Source organism: Pleuronectes platessa, chromosome 6, assembly GCF_947347685.1.
Source record: "Pleuronectes platessa chromosome 6, fPlePla1.1, whole genome shotgun sequence".
Taxonomy (NCBI): domain Eukaryota; kingdom Metazoa; phylum Chordata; class Actinopteri; order Pleuronectiformes; family Pleuronectidae; genus Pleuronectes; species Pleuronectes platessa.
The window spans coordinates 18318550-18334233 of NC_070631.1; the positions used below are offsets into that span (position 1 = coordinate 18318550).

Sequence of the window (15684 nt, forward strand, 5' to 3'; positions counted from 1 at the left end):
CAACAGGTGAGTTACAGTCACGGTGCTAAAGAGACTAATAATACATTTAGAAACTTTATCTGTCAACCCTTCCTCATTACATATTGCCTTCTAATGCTGCCATGCCATAACAATCTAATGTTGACGTAAATATTTGAATGCAAACCAAATATTTTGGTTTGGCTACATAGTCAGAATTAGGGGCATTTGGCAGACCACCCCCCATAAGAAAAATGGAACCTTTTTAGTAACTCTGGACTTTTCTATTGTTTTGCTCTCCTCCAAGAAAAAATGAGGAGAAAAGGTTTCTAAAAGTTTCATAAATCCATCCATCCATCATCCACACTGCTTATCCTTTGAGGGTCAGGGAAATGAGGTGGGCAATGAAATTCTTTTCACTTTCTTTTATAACTATATACTATAAAGGGATTCATTCTTGAATCTTGATGAAAGAAATCAGACGTATAAAGTGGACTGATATTCATGACTATGTCCACTTTGGTGCAGCCTGATTGAATTTAGGGGGGCTGTTGGGCCGTGTTGGAGGAATGGGCTCATTGTAGCTGTTGTTTTTAACACTGTATGAAGTTCTGCTGATGACCACAAAATGATCTGAGGTCTGGTTGCACTATAGTACACCACTTGAAGAAACATTTCAAAATGTCTCTGTTTGCATTTGACCAAAACATATTATAAGTTTAATTTAGTGGAATTGTTTTAAGGTCAAAATGTCATCTTTGTAATCTGACTTCTTTTATGAGGTCACTGTGACGCACTGAGTTTGACTGGCTCCTTATAAGTCTACGTCTAACATTGTATTGAATGGCATGGGAATGACTTAAAAATGCCCTCTCTTTTTTTTCATTTACTGGTGCGACAAATTCTATATAAACATACCGGTGTATATATAAAGGGCATTAGAGGGAGAGTGTGTGTATATGTGTGTGTGTGTGTGTGTGTGTGTTAGTGTGTGCGCAGGCAGTGGTCTCAGTGATATCATGTTTCATACAGGGGCCACTTCGCGCCAAAGTTACATTCACCCTGTTCTGATACATCTAACTATATATGGAAATATCTTTGCTTTAACTCAGCAAGGCACAGAGGCACCTGCTTGACATAAAAAGTGATCAAACACACACAAACACACACAGATGAGAACACACAAAAGGAAAGACAGATCCAGGCTGATTTAGTTTCCAGAATAGTCCTGTACAATAACAGCGAGAATCACTAAACTGCTCACGTTAATATACGGAAATCCTGAAGAACAAAATCTGCTCTGTGGAGGGGTGGGGTTACAAGCAGAGGAAGAACCCAGGATGCAGGATTATTTATCTTTAACGTTGTGTAACATTTTTGGAAATTTCTCAAAAAACAATGCAGAGGTCTTTGAAATGAGGGTTTAACAATTTGGTGCGGCTGTTTGAAAAACGATTCTCAGAATCATGGACAGCTTTTCATGAGTGCAGGATTTACCCTGACACTTCTCAAAGTCACTGACTCATCTTGGTGGACATGAACCAGCAGGGGGTTTTTTTTGTCTTCCATCTCAAAAATGTTCCTGGGACACACAAACAAAATGTATAACGTCAACTCAAGGACCCCTAATTACTTAACCATCAATTTTCCCTTTGAGGAGGCAAGAACAACTGTCTTAACTCTCAAGATCTAAGACTCAGTCTTCAGAAAGACAGAAGTACACGAACACATAAACACACAAAGAGAATGGCAAGTGGTACCCAGTTAAACCAGCATACGGAAATGAGCCCTCACTTTACCCCCCACGGACCACTGCAGACCCACTTAAACACACATGCAGAATACTGAGGGCCATTGAAAACACGGGCGAACTAATGGGTTGCCAGTTTGAGTAATATGGACCCAATTTCATTTCCTATGTGTTTATGGCTGGTGACCACATACTGCATTCACATGTGTGTCTGAGTGAGTGAATGTGTATGCGTCATTGAATGCTTACACATATGTGAATGTTTTTCATGTATAAAGGGACACAAGTGGTCTCAAGTTTGTGCATGTGTGTGTTTGTGTGTGTGTGCGTATCTGTGTTCCCAGTGCTGACAGGCAGGTCATGATGATAGGAGTATGAAGAATGTTGGTCTCGATGTCAAAGATGGAGTCACTGATATACAGATGGAACAAGGGGACTGGTCAAGGGAGGTAAGAGCCACAGTGGGGGCGGGGGCCTAAGATCTAAATCAGGTTTCTGTAAGAAACTTGCATTTCTTCTCTCTCTGTTCCTTATTACACGTATTAGCCGCTTCATGCCGAGAAGTTATTTGTTCTCCAACAATCAAACCCTGTCTTTGTTCACTTCAGGAGGAGACTAGGGAAACGCTCGTGTTCTTTTGCTCAAGCTTCAGTCATCCGTCAAATGATGCTTTGGGAACTGTTGACCAAACCAAATGTTTGAGTGTTTAACGTGACTGTGTGAATAGAGAATCTACCTCTGACATTTTGAAATGAAACCAAATTAAGTAAGATAATGTTGCTTTATTTCCTTTTCTCTGACCCTCTAGCATTCCTAGCATTTTTATATAAAAATCATTCATTTTATTCTCAGATTTTTTAATTCATTAATGGTGCCGTAATGGAAACAACAAAACACTAGTTTATTGATGGCGATGGTGAAAAACAAGTGCTCAGCCCCCTTCTAATATAAGTGGAGGGTGTGTGTGTATGTCTGTTAACATGGCTGGCTTCTGTAGGAGGATTAGCATTAGCATTGACCTTTGACATCTGTGTTTCTTATTCTTATTTTCTTATTTCATTTTTAAAGTTGGATGTATACCCATCTGTTCTACCTCTTACTTTACTTTCCAAACCTTAATTTGTCAAATCCTACCTTTAACTGTGAAAACCGAAATTATCATGTATGGTGCATGCAGAAGAGGTGTCGCCCAGCCAGCAGCACACTGTCAGGGGAAGAAAATGGAGAACAGCTTTAGATGACCTGATGCATCACAGTGACAACACTGTAAAGCCTATCACGGGTCTTCACAGCATTACTGCCATCATGTGGTCAAAATGCAAACGATGTAATTTAGAATCTAGACCTACAGCTAGATATAGATATAAATATAGATATAAAACCTTTAATTAAACGATATGATTTTAATAAATCAGCTGTACTATGTTTCCAGCCTTCCTCCATGAAATATGGTATTAACAAATATTAAATATAGAAATGCGGAATATTCCCGAACAGTGTTGACCATCGTTCTCTTTAATAAAACCAAAACTGTCATGACTCAGAAGATGTGACTTATTATAATAATATAACAGTAATATAGTAATGAATAACATGCTGGATTGATTATTCTTTTAACAATTTCCCTCCCTAATTTTATTAGTGAAGCGATCAGACATATAGATTTTTAAGTAACTGCATATTTTTATTGTGTTAATCAAAAACATGACATTTCACAAAGACCTCTGGGAGAATTACAGTGCACCATGTTAACTTTGGCCTTGACCTTTGAACCTTCAGACCGCTCTACAGATGCACACTGCTGTTCCTTTGCCATTATATACAGAGCTCTGCTTTCCCCCATAATGCTCGCTCACACACACAAAACACACACACACACACATACACACAAACACACTTCTCTCTCGCTCACATACATTCACACATACACATACACAAGCCTCTCCTTGTGCTGTCAGACAGGGGTGCGTCACATGGCATGGGATATACAACAGGAGTGTTGATTGGAGGGCCGTGTGAACAACGAAGACTCTAATTGGACACTGTTCAGGAAGAGGTTCCCCATTGGCCATCATGTACAAAAAATGTTGAGGATGAGTCCTATTTCAGCAGAACATGAACGATACAGATGTAAATCTACATTTATAAGAAAAATAAAAATCCACCACAACACATCAGCTTATCTTTGCACATAAATACATAGGAATAATAATAATATTCAACATTGTGCTTTCTTTCTTTCTTTTGCTCTTTCTTGCCACCACACCATTGTCAAACGCGATTAGCCACTAACATTGGTCATGCAATTTTAAAAGAGGACAAAACATCAGCTGGTTTAAAAGGGAGATAGCGTCAAGTCTGACATGACGACTGGTGTAAATAATGTTTTGTTATAAAACAAAACAAATATGTGACTAATTATATTTAATCTCTCGAACGTAATAGGGATGAAACGCAGATGGACCAACAAAATCTGCCTTCGATTAAACACAGTTTTGTTTTTTTGTCTCCTTTTTGCATTTAATCCTTTTCCTGAATGTAGTGTCAAAATGCAGAGTGTCCCTTTCACAGGTGTCAGTCAGTCAGTTCAGATCAGTTTAATGAGTTAGTTACATCTCTCTAAAGAAGATATTTAATTAACGACGACTCAGGTGCATCTCAAATCCACTCTTAGGCCCAGATTGTGCTGCCACCTTTGATCCAAAGGACATTATCATGTGAATTCATGGACAAAGCCTAATGTGGAAATAAGGACACTATTACAAAATACATTTAGCCTGCGCATACTGGAAATTATTTTAAGCCATTACTCTTGTGAGAAATGACAGCAGCAGCACAAATAAGACCATTTATCCGTCTTTAAAATCATAGTGAGATTTCAAGAGTGAAAAGCTTATATGAATGTTCTATCTTACAAGGCCAGTTGCTTTCTCTCATTTCGATAGACTATGATATAATAAAGACTTGTACCACAGGTAAGCTCTTCATCTGAGCCTGTACACACAATGGACACTAGGGGGCAGGCTACAACACACCATGTTAGCACAGACAACTAACAAACAAGGTTTCTTTACAGATCATACACAGAGAGATCAGACTACAGACAGAGAGAAGGAAGACCTTATTGTACTAATTGTCCATTAAGACGAGATGATATTTTTAAGCAGCAAAAGTCAATAATCATGACTGTACACTAGTGACCACAACAGTGAATGAAGTCAAATGGGAGGTGAAGGTGAAATGCATTGTGGGCAGCACAGAAACAGCTTCCTGTGCCGAGTGAGGAGTTTACAAATCTGTCATTTTCATAATATTTGCATAAATGTCTTTATCACAAACAAACATATGCAAGAACAGTGAAAAGGAGCTAGGAGTAGAAGTACCACTTAGTATACAAAGAAAAGAACAAATCATATTTTCACTCATAAATATCATGCAAATATATATATACTGTACTGAAGCCCAGAAAATAGGTTGTCAAACCTGGAGTCCACTATGACCTTTCCTCCTCCGCCTCACTTTTAATGGTGTCCATCCAAACCACTGTGCTCGTCAGTCTCAATATCAACACACTAAATGTTGAACACAGTTTAATAAAAGCAATAAATATTGAAGTTTATCGTGAAGATTTGGATCCTGGCAAAACTCTTTATTTATATGGACTTTCATCGCTAATTGTAATATCTATGTATGTTAGAGATGCTACATTAAACACGATTCATTTTTTGTTTTAGATGTAATCCAGTTTGTGTAAGGATTTTTGGGCCTTTGAAGACTGACTTCTGTACTGAACTGTAAACATCTCATTTTTCGCTCACATCATGGAATGCCAGTAGTTTTTCCACCCCTCAATTTCTAGTGGTTTGGACCGGTGAAGTAATATAATCCTATCTGGCCACTTGCGTCTGCTCTCGAACCGTAACTGCTTTGTGTTGCGAGATTTATTCTCCTGCAACAAAGCCTCAGTGTGCCTAAGGAAAACCGCTAAGAAAGAAAGTAACGAAACAGTCTACACCACGCTGCTCCATTCCACAGGCTGCCCCACGCATCTCTCCCCCATCGGTGACCCGCAATTGTACACCGTGCACACAATTTGCACACAAAACCATGTGAAGGCTGAGTTTAGTGGAAATATGTGCACCGGGAGGACCACAGGAAGTCGATCGATTCAGTGATCTACGTAGAAATAATATTTTATAGTGTTTTATCTGCATGCAAGCGTCATTGTGTGTTTCCAGTTAGATGCTTCACTCTGTCGTGTATTCCAGTTGACACGTTTCTCCATTCTATTCCATTAGTCACAACACTCAAAAGTCCACCATTTTTCTGCATTGGTATTAAATGTTCGAGTAAGAAAGGGAGATTGGTTTCATGTGAAACGTTGGGGCTGGTGGTTTTTCCAAGTGGTGTCGTCCAGAGAGGAAGTGTTCATGCTTTCACTATTGATGTGTCGAGACAGACTTCTGAGCTGGGTCATCCTCCTGCGCTCCATGTACAGTCAGTGGTAGAGGAGATGACAGGCGGGTGTCAGTTCATTGCCCACAGATACAGACGTGTCGACTTCCTGCTTCAACACTCAGCTATGCTTGTGAACAGTGTAAAGGGATCGTGCAGAATCGATTTGGGCAGTTAAGGCAGCAACATGCAGGGGCTGGCCAGAGGGACGAGGACTCAGGGATGGGTGTACAATATAGTGGGGGCATCCATGGATAAATATACACAATACAGGAGGTGCTGTGTGTGTGTGTGTGTCTGTGAGAGTGTGTGTGTGTGTGTGTTTGTCTGTATGTGTGACCCCTCCAGAAGTTCTTGGTCTCTCAGTCTCTATCGTCTACTCCTCCTTTCTCAGTCATTCTTTTCTCCCTCCGTCTTTTCCTCTCTACTCTGTTACTCCCCTGCGCTGCGGGGTACACGAGGGTTTGGTTTCCCATCGTGGGTCCGGCGGTTCCTCCCCTTCCGGATCTCCTGAAGGTGCTTCCACTTCTTGTTGGCCGGACGCACGGCGGGGCCCGCGGACAGGACCTCCTTGACGGCCGCGGGAAAGACCTTGTCCACCTGGTCACCGCCGGCGTTCTTGCGCGCCCAAACCTGCTCGCAAATCTGGTCGACGGTGCTCAGGTTCGGGTGGTCCACCAGCTGCATGAAGTCCCGGTACCAGAGCTTCTGATTGGTCACGGCCGCCCCACCTCCGCTGCGCACAGGGGCGTCGGAAGGACGACTGGAGGCCGGGGAGGATATGGAGGGAACGACCTCCAAGGTGATGCCCAGTAAAGTTTGGGTGAAGCCGTACTCCATGGCGTGGCACTGGTAGACGCCGACGTCTCTCTTCAGGACGCGGCGAATCAGGAGGCCCCTGTCTGTCTGGAGGATGCGGTCATCGAGACGCACCTGGAAAAGAGACAGACGATTTAACAAGATGAAGGAGCTGATGAATAAATATGGATAGGATTAAAAGTTTTATTAAAAATAATTAGTAAGAACCTAAATGTTTATCAGCATCATAATACAAGTTTATATTAAATGCACAAAAAAAGAGAATTGGTTTCCAATTTGATGATATACACTGGGCCACGAGGGATCTTAAGCGGGGGAAGCACCCCCAAGCTTACAGATGTTTTCAAAATCAACATTTTTGGAGGGCTGTAGATAAATTGGACAGTAATCTCTGATTAAGTAGTATATGTTTATTGTTTCAGTTATTTTTTAAGATTGTCAGTATCAGTTAGGAGCGTTTCTACTCTCAGTCGTCCCCTCAGTCACTCCCCCTGGCGTCAGGCCTCGTATACACACTGCTGTAAAGCCTTAGAACAGAACTGTGACCCCCCCTCACCTCTTCTCTGGGGTTCTGCAGATGTTTCTGGAAGGTCCAGGTCACTTTGGCCTGAAGGGACTTGGGGATGCACTCCAAGAAAGTGCTGCTTCCCTCTACGCCATACAACTTCTTCTCTGCCACGCGGTGCTTGTGGTGGTCTGCAGGGGGCAGCAGAGACAAAGACATTATGGGTCTGCTGCTACTCGGGACATGTGCTCACAGGACAGTGAGCTCAAAAATTTAAAAAAAAGGAAAAGTGAAGGATATGGAAGACAGGACAGGACAATCAGGATGGACAAAAAATAAAGACAGAATGGTGCATAAACAAACTGAGGTGATAATGTGGGATATCAAAGGAAGCCCTAATTAGTAAGTCCTAAAGGCAAATCTATGATGCCAATTATGATCTTGAATCAAGACAAAACACATATTGTTTGTCAGTTTGGAGTGTTAGTCAGCACTGATGATAATGACGGGCTCTGTGAGGTTACTGACAGCAAAGTTCAGCTCACTCACACATAACGACAGCATCCTGCACCGATGGGGGTTCATTTGTATCAAATGCCTGATGTGTGATATCAAACAAGGACTTTTATTGTGCTGACCTCGGTTTGTCACTAAAACCCGCAACAGTCAAATTGACAGCAGCCACTGTATTCAAAATCTGATTAGTATTCATTAAAGTAGGAGCGCGTGCGTTCTCACATTTCAGGACCAGAAGTGGATCAGAGAGAATAAAGCAAAGTGTCTGTGAAAAGTGCCAAACCGAGTCCTGACCGGCGCTTTGGGGCAATGCCACACTCATCAGAGGCATTACTCCGACCTTCATTAGCTTTACACAACGTGGCCTCGCATGCCACATGATGTAATCTTATTACCCAGGAGCTCCGTCGGTTTGAGCGATTAGCCTGATTCAGTTATGTGGCAGAAAGACAGATAGCTGCAGAATGCCGCTATTGTGGTCTGGGAGGACAGGGGGTCAGCGGAGGTGGAGGGACGAGGGATTTTTTGGGGGATTTATTGGCACAGGGACAGTGAAACGTCAGACACCAAGAGTCTCAGTGAGTCAGAGCAGGAGCTGAGTGAGGCTTTTTCATATTTATTGAACAAACCTCTGCTGCAATTCAACACTGGTCAAATGAGGGAGGAATCAAACCTTCCACAGCTTTTCATTTGAATAAGTAATAATAGACTAATAGTAAAAGCATATACAAATTACAAAAACGGGATGATGGCATGTGTTTGATCTTCTAAGAGATAAGATAAAACTTTACTGATCACATCTTGGGGAAATTCAGTCATTACAACATTTTCAGAATGAGGTAGACAAGAGAACAAAAAAGGCAATAAAATAAAGAAAATGCTATCTATATCTCTAAATATATATGTGTGTGTGTGTGTGGGGGGGGGGGGGGAGTGTGTTTGTCTGTATATGTGTGTGTGTGTGTTTGCAGGCCAGATTTATTTGTCTGTTCAGCTATTACTATTTATTACATTAATACAGTCCATCATCTCTTTATTCCAAACGATACTGTGGATGCTGAGGGAAACGTAGAATTACTAGTGTTCTCTTAAAATGTTACCCCGAACAAGCACTTTATATAAATTTAATAGATTTAAAGTTTCATTTTAAAGATATTTCACATCTTGAATATTTGAACATATTAACCTTGACAACATCGGAGCTGTTAATCAGCACATTAGTAATAATGAGCTGTAAACCTCACCTCCAGAGCAGAGAGTGTTGGGGTCTCCATTCCTCACGTCCTGGCGGCGGAAACGTCTGTAAATTGTTGTAAGAAAAGAGTTTCACAATCTACTTCAGGATCAGGAGTAGAAAAAGGGTTTTCACAGTTTTTGTTCTCAAAGTAACAAATGGTGTGTCATCAGTGTATGCATGTCACCGACCTCTTGGTGTTTGGCAGATAGCGAGTACAGGAAGTCCCATCCCAGGCGCAGTAAGGGTCTCTGGCCAGGCAGCACTCAGCGCAGGCCTTCCCGTACACGCTGCAGCGGTGAAGGGGGACCTGGGCGATGCCTGTGTCCGAGCCCACATACAGCTGTTGCTGTGAAGGGACAGAGGAGGGACACTTTTTAAAATTCTGTTTGAATCCAACAATCCAGCTCTCGGTGCATCGGACATTAGTTTGCTAAATGGTGACTGTATGTGCAGGAAAAGAAATACCATATACACCATTTCCCTTCAGTAAGATCACAATGAGTTGCTGTTGAATTTATATCTAACAAACTTACCCGTTTTGAGGAGATCTGCATGTTGATGATAGATGAAGCATCCTGAAGAGCGGAGGAGACAAATGAATTACCGCTATACGTTGTATATGTATTATTTGTTATTACTTAAGGCAAATTATTTTTAACTTGCACATCATCATGTGACAATAAACTGCCAGCGAAAAAAAAGATTATTCTCCTTTTCTTACCTTGAATACCTCCAGCTCTTCCAGCAGAAGCTCCTCCATATTGTTCCAGCTTTCCTTGGGGACATTGATGACCTTTAGGACGGTCCCTTTGTCTGGAATCACACATGCAGAGGGTTTTACTGTGTTGTCTCATTATTTACATGTTGGAATGTTCAAATCAAGACCCCGAAAACAAGTCACTCACCTGTGCCAATAAACATGACATCATACTGTCCGTCGGCGGCGCTGACTCTGTCCACAGCAATCTGCGTGAAGCTGTAGTCCACGTTGGTCCTGACGAAGACGGGCCGGCGGCTCATAGGGTAGACGGGGTTGTACATCAGCGGGTGGTGACGGGCAAACTGGATCACATCATCCGGGAAACCCTTGGTGGATTCAAAGCTTCCGAAGGTCTTGCTAGGACACTAAAGAGGAGATAAAGTAGAACTTAATTTGTAAGGTGAATGGATAAATGATCTGATTAAATCATCTCTTCTCATCTCATCTCATTATTATATACCAACCCACTGTCCATCCCTTTACTGGCTATACTAGCCCCATGCACAGACTTTATCACTACATATTCCTATATATTTATATATATTTTTTTTTTTTTTTCTGCTGTTTTTATAGATATATATTTTATTATACTATCCACTCCAGCAGCACAAGAACACTTTCCTACTGGACACTGACACAATCACATCATTGCATTCCATTCCTGTATCTGTAAGTATGTTCTCTGTATGTGATTTATGTATGTATGTCAGTGATGTGTTCAGTGTACAAGCTACTGGATGATCTAAATTTCCCACGGGATTAATAAAGTATCCATCTATCTATCTATCTAAATGTGAAATTACAGTCGTTTGCATTTATTTTGCTGTTGCATTTTCGGCTCCACTGTGGTACATATGGAGCTGATTTGCAATGGGGACTTTGGCCTGGCACTCTGTGAATGTGTGAACGTTCATTTATATTTATAGAAGGATTTAGCTGCTGTACAGATTTTTAATAGCTCTAAAGGAATTGTTTTGGCTCTGCAGAACAGGACCGACTGTGGGAGTCAAATATTCCATAATGACACTTATCTGAGGAAATTTGTTTCATGCAACAAAATGCCAGTTGGCCCGGAGAACACAAAGCCGCGGTTCAGCAGGCCACAGAGAGGTGATTATGGCGTGATGGGTCACAGGGACGTGAGAGAGATTTTCTCCAGGTCAGAGTCCAACTTCACCCTCTAATTAAAATTCCTGTCCTGCACTTTCATTCCAGGGAACCAGGATTTGACTGCAATATTCTGCAGCAAGTTTAATTGTGATATTTCCCTTTTTTCATTTTAACATAATTATGTTAAATGATGTGGGTTTTTGTCCTGCAGTTATCATGAATTATTTAATTTTGGGGGTTTATGCATTTTAAACACCGACTCTGCTTAAAGGCAGTTTGGGATAATTCCCCTGTAAGCAGGATGGTTTTTCTTTTAATTTCGTTTGTTCTGCTGATTTTACAACCCGATGAGGTGATGGTGGCGTGAGCGAGGGTTTACTGTAGGCCAAGTACAATTACTATTCTGCAGTCATACAATGGGGATTGTTCTGCTGTGGCAGTAACAGCTGAAGCGCTGCATAACAAATCCTGCTGACGCTATGCTTGTGTGCTTAACAGAATGTAAGGGCCCTAATAAGCACTTATTGATCGGGAAGATTGCGGAGGGCTTGTGGAGGACTAATGCAGAGAATAGCAACTGTATGAAGCGTCACAATTATACATCACAAAGACATAGGGATTCATGAATTCATAATATAACTTTGTATTTTCAATCAGGACAGAGTGTGCTCCCCACTGAGATGTGAATATAAAGTGGTTCAGCGTCCCAGAGGGAAATATTAGAAAAATGAGGTGCAGAAGTATTCACATCCGTTCTGTAAGACTCACAGAAAAGTATCATTACCATAAAATGACTTAAAATGATTAAATGTGAAGACTTTACATTATTAATTTGAATTAGAACATCATGCATACAAGACTTGACTCTCTCTGTAAAAGCACAGAAAACAAACAAAACAATTATCATAGTTGTGTTTGTAGATTTAAACAAGTCGTCATTATGCAGAGGAATAATAAATGGTCTGTATTTATATAAAGCTTTTCTGGTCTTGATGACCACTCAAAAGGCTTGACAGTACATTTCTGTCATCCACATCTTTCATTCAACGTCGGCACAGCCATTATCCGCAATTTGGGGTTCAGTAACTTGTCCAAGGACACTTCGGCATGCGCAGTGGGGGGGGACAGCGGTCAAACCGCAAAACTTCTGGTCAGAGGACGAGGACAAGGGTAACGAGTTAACTATAGCTGTCCAATGTAATCTAAAAGGGTAATAAGGACAATGTTTCCCCCTTCATCTGGTATCATGAAAGTGAAATATCCATGAAAGCACAGCTACTAAAAGTACTAAAACCTCTGTCCATGTACTTTCATCATGAATAAAAAACTCCTGGCTTTTATCTATTGATGGGTCGTTATTGACATACCATTCCTGGGCGGGGATAGGGGACTTTTCCCTGGAAGGGGACCCACTGGTAGTTAGGCCCCTCTTTGTGAGCAAAGGGCCCCAGGAAGGCCCTCCGGATGTCATTCATGGAGTAGACGCACACTGCTGAGCCTTTAAATACACTGCTGCTGGGGGACAGGGGGAGCTGGGTTAGATACATCAAAACACACACACACACACACACACAGTATGACTTTTCCTCCGTTCTCCTTCTCTTTTGTACCCGCACACAAATGCACAATATGAAAGGACTCTGACCTGGAAGTAGAGAAGACAGTGTACACCAGAGGATTCTTTCTGTCCCTCGTCTGCAACAGGAACACATCGCCTGTGGACGGACACACACACACACAAACACACACACACAGGTCAGGTTGTGGGAGTCCAGAGGTCAAAGGTTGAGAGAAAGAAAAACAAAGCCCTGTGGCCATGTCTAACTATTTAAAAAAGACAATTCACTGATAACACAGGGAACAAACTCCACGAGCGCTTTGTGCAGTGGTATGAAAAACAAATTCTAACGAGATTTAGACCCATTGAAATATGTTTTTTCTTTCTGGGCTCTGCCACAAAGACGACATATTTTCTGAGTCTGAGACCTAAAATGAACAAAACACTGCAGTTTGGAATCATTACACAGTAACATGATTGAGTGTTTCTGTAATGGTTCAGGTCAACACACATATTTTCACAGGGAAAATGGATCTGGCCTCAGGTGTGGTCAGAAACCTCCTGGTCAAGATAATAGACTCATTGTTCATGTGAGGGGCTGTGATGGACACATGTAGCCTGAGGTAGGGGGAGAGTCAGGACTACTTTTCCCACTTAGTTCACCTTTCACTGCGTCATGAGATAATGCACCAAGAATCACAGATCAATCAAAAACATGTTAAAGCTATGTATTTCAAATTTGGTCATCAATTCTTTTCTTTTTTAAATTCATACAAAATCCACAAATAAATTGGCACCAGATATTTGTAGAACAATCACTGTGAGTTAAGAGTAAAAAGGTAAGTTTTTTGTTTATCATAACCTAAAATCCAGACTTAAGAATTATGAAGAAAGAAAATAAGAAACACGTTATTTATCTTTGTCATATGACGACTCAGCAGAGACGAACCTGCACCTTACTTTGAATCCAGAGCAGAAATGAACGAGAACAGAATCTATTACCAACTGCTGAGGCCTGAGTGAGCCCAAAATCAGGCAGCGTTCAAGATCAAAAATACACCAGCTTTTACTTGATGTCCCAACATACTTACAGCCTGACATCATTACAGTCATGAATAAGTCTATACTTGCAATTATCTTTGTTCACAGTAAACTTACGCAGCTCGTCAAAGTACGTGTCGCTGCCATCGGCTCCTGGCACCGAGCAGATCAGACGGGTCTTGAGGAATGTCGTCCACTTGTTCACCAGACTCCGCTGACCGCCCATGTCGTTCTGAAACCGTCAAGACAATTCAAAATATTACATTTAATTTAGTTGTAGTGTGAAGTATGATGGTAAAGGCTTTTGCAGCAGTCATTAATCAGGCACCAGCTACTTCTACTAGTATAAGTTTAAGGCCAAAGAGCATTAGTATCATTTTGTTAGGGCATCTGTAAAAGAGCCAGGTTTAATGGACCTGGAGAACTTTGCTGCCATTTGTCTTTTCCATGCCCAGATCATTCATAACCTCTCACCCTGCAGAGTTGTCCGATGCGGGAGTAGGTGGATTTTCCAAGTCCCTGGGCCTCAACCGCCGTCTCACGGAAGAAGAAGAACACCTTGTCATCATCAGGGTTTTCACTCTCCGGGACCCAAAAGGAACCGATAAACTTTGGTTCTGTTACAAAGAAAAAGAGAGGAACAATGTCATCCACTGTTATACAGGTATTTTCTCTGAAAAGCAATCACCACATCCAGTGGAAACAAGTGAACTGAAGTGTGACACTGGATGGCTTTTTTCACCCAAAGCACACAAACACATACCGTTGAGCCAGCGTGAGTCATGCTGCTCTGTGCGGATGGAGGGGCGTCTCCCCAGGCTTCTGAAGATGGTGAAGTCGCGCCCCATTAAGTCTGTGGCCACGCCAGCATATAGCTCATCGCCTATAGGAGACAATCAATAACTCATTGATTGGTCATCAGAGCTTTGATGGTGACTGGAGTTGCTTAAGCCCATTTTTGGAATGGGCTGGCAAGGAACCAGCTATGATACATTTGAATTAAAAACCTGTAATTAAATGGAAATTAGCTCATATGGATGCACATGGGTTTAGTTACCAATGAGCACAGAGGCAGCGTTGTGGCGAGGATCATACGGACTCTTCCCTTTCCCGTCCTCCACCTTAGAGGGGTCGATCCTGAACACATGGTCCTGATGGAGAGAGAGGAGAAAAGGTTTGAGTTAAGATGTCAGGCCCTTGATCTACGTAAGTGTGATTTGTGTCCCCTCTTTGTCATGACTTTGCCAAAGACTCCAGCTTTAATCAGTTTTGTTATGTAAACGTTTCCGAGCATGAGTAATGTCAACATTCATCACTTTATACACACAAACAATGTGTGTGGAGATGGTTCAGATTATGTTCTCATTTATAAAAAACTGAAAGTTTGGACAGTTGGACTTGAGCATCACATTTTCCTGCATCTGAATGCACTGTGTGTGTGTGTGTGTGGGTGTGTTATTGTTGAGTGTAATAAAGGAAGTAGTCATATACATATATGTATTGACATTTCACCTTGACCTTCAATCAAATCTACCCTTCATGTAGGTTTCAATATTCCGTTTTTTAATCTGTGATAAAGAGGGCTGCTGTATTCTATCACATTATTTTGAATTTTATCCATGTCCCTAATAAACTGGTGGATCATAGCTCTGTGTAAATATAACCACATTATGAATAACAAAGGCTAGTTGAGATATTTAAGGCGTCTCTAATTGTCTCTGTATTTTGACAAAGAATAAGAATGGAAGACCGCAGTCAGGAGTATATGTGTGTGTGTGTGTGTGTGTGTGTGTGTGTGTGTGTGTGTTTTAGCTTGTAGAGTGTATTCCTCACCTCCATCCTGTTTCCCACCTCTACATAGGCACAGGTAGGGTGGAAGGCTCCAGTCCCACAAGCGTACAGATGGGTGCGGTTATAGTGGTGCACGATTTTCACGTAGTTCACACAGTCAGACTGAAAGAAACACACACACAGA

At 41.6% G+C, this 15684-nt stretch overlaps 1 protein-coding gene across 2 annotated transcripts in view; it reads right to left on the bottom strand.

Moving 5' to 3' along the window:
- Positions 1-3369: 3369 nt before the first annotated feature.
- The window catches only part of sema3b (sema domain, immunoglobulin domain (Ig), short basic domain, secreted, (semaphorin) 3B), a 76736-nt gene continuing 64421 nt past the window's right edge, over positions 3370-15684 (bottom strand). For both annotated transcript variants that reach the window (XM_053425355.1, XM_053425356.1), the window contains exons 5-18: positions 15543-15662; positions 14767-14860; positions 14473-14592; positions 14184-14326; positions 13827-13941; positions 12756-12825; positions 12478-12622; positions 10146-10365; positions 9962-10053; positions 9774-9815; positions 9429-9586; positions 9248-9303; positions 7539-7678; positions 3370-7096 (exon numbers count right to left, since the gene is read on the bottom strand). In XM_053425355.1, the coding sequence (XP_053281330.1) occupies positions 6596-7096; positions 7539-7678; positions 9248-9303; positions 9429-9586; positions 9774-9815; positions 9962-10053; positions 10146-10365; positions 12478-12622; positions 12756-12825; positions 13827-13941; positions 14184-14326; positions 14473-14592; positions 14767-14860; positions 15543-15662 (2016 nt within the window). In that variant the 3' untranslated portion in view covers positions 3370-6595. The remainder of the gene's footprint in view (positions 7097-7538; positions 7679-9247; positions 9304-9428; positions 9587-9773; positions 9816-9961; positions 10054-10145; positions 10366-12477; positions 12623-12755; positions 12826-13826; positions 13942-14183; positions 14327-14472; positions 14593-14766; positions 14861-15542; positions 15663-15684) is intronic.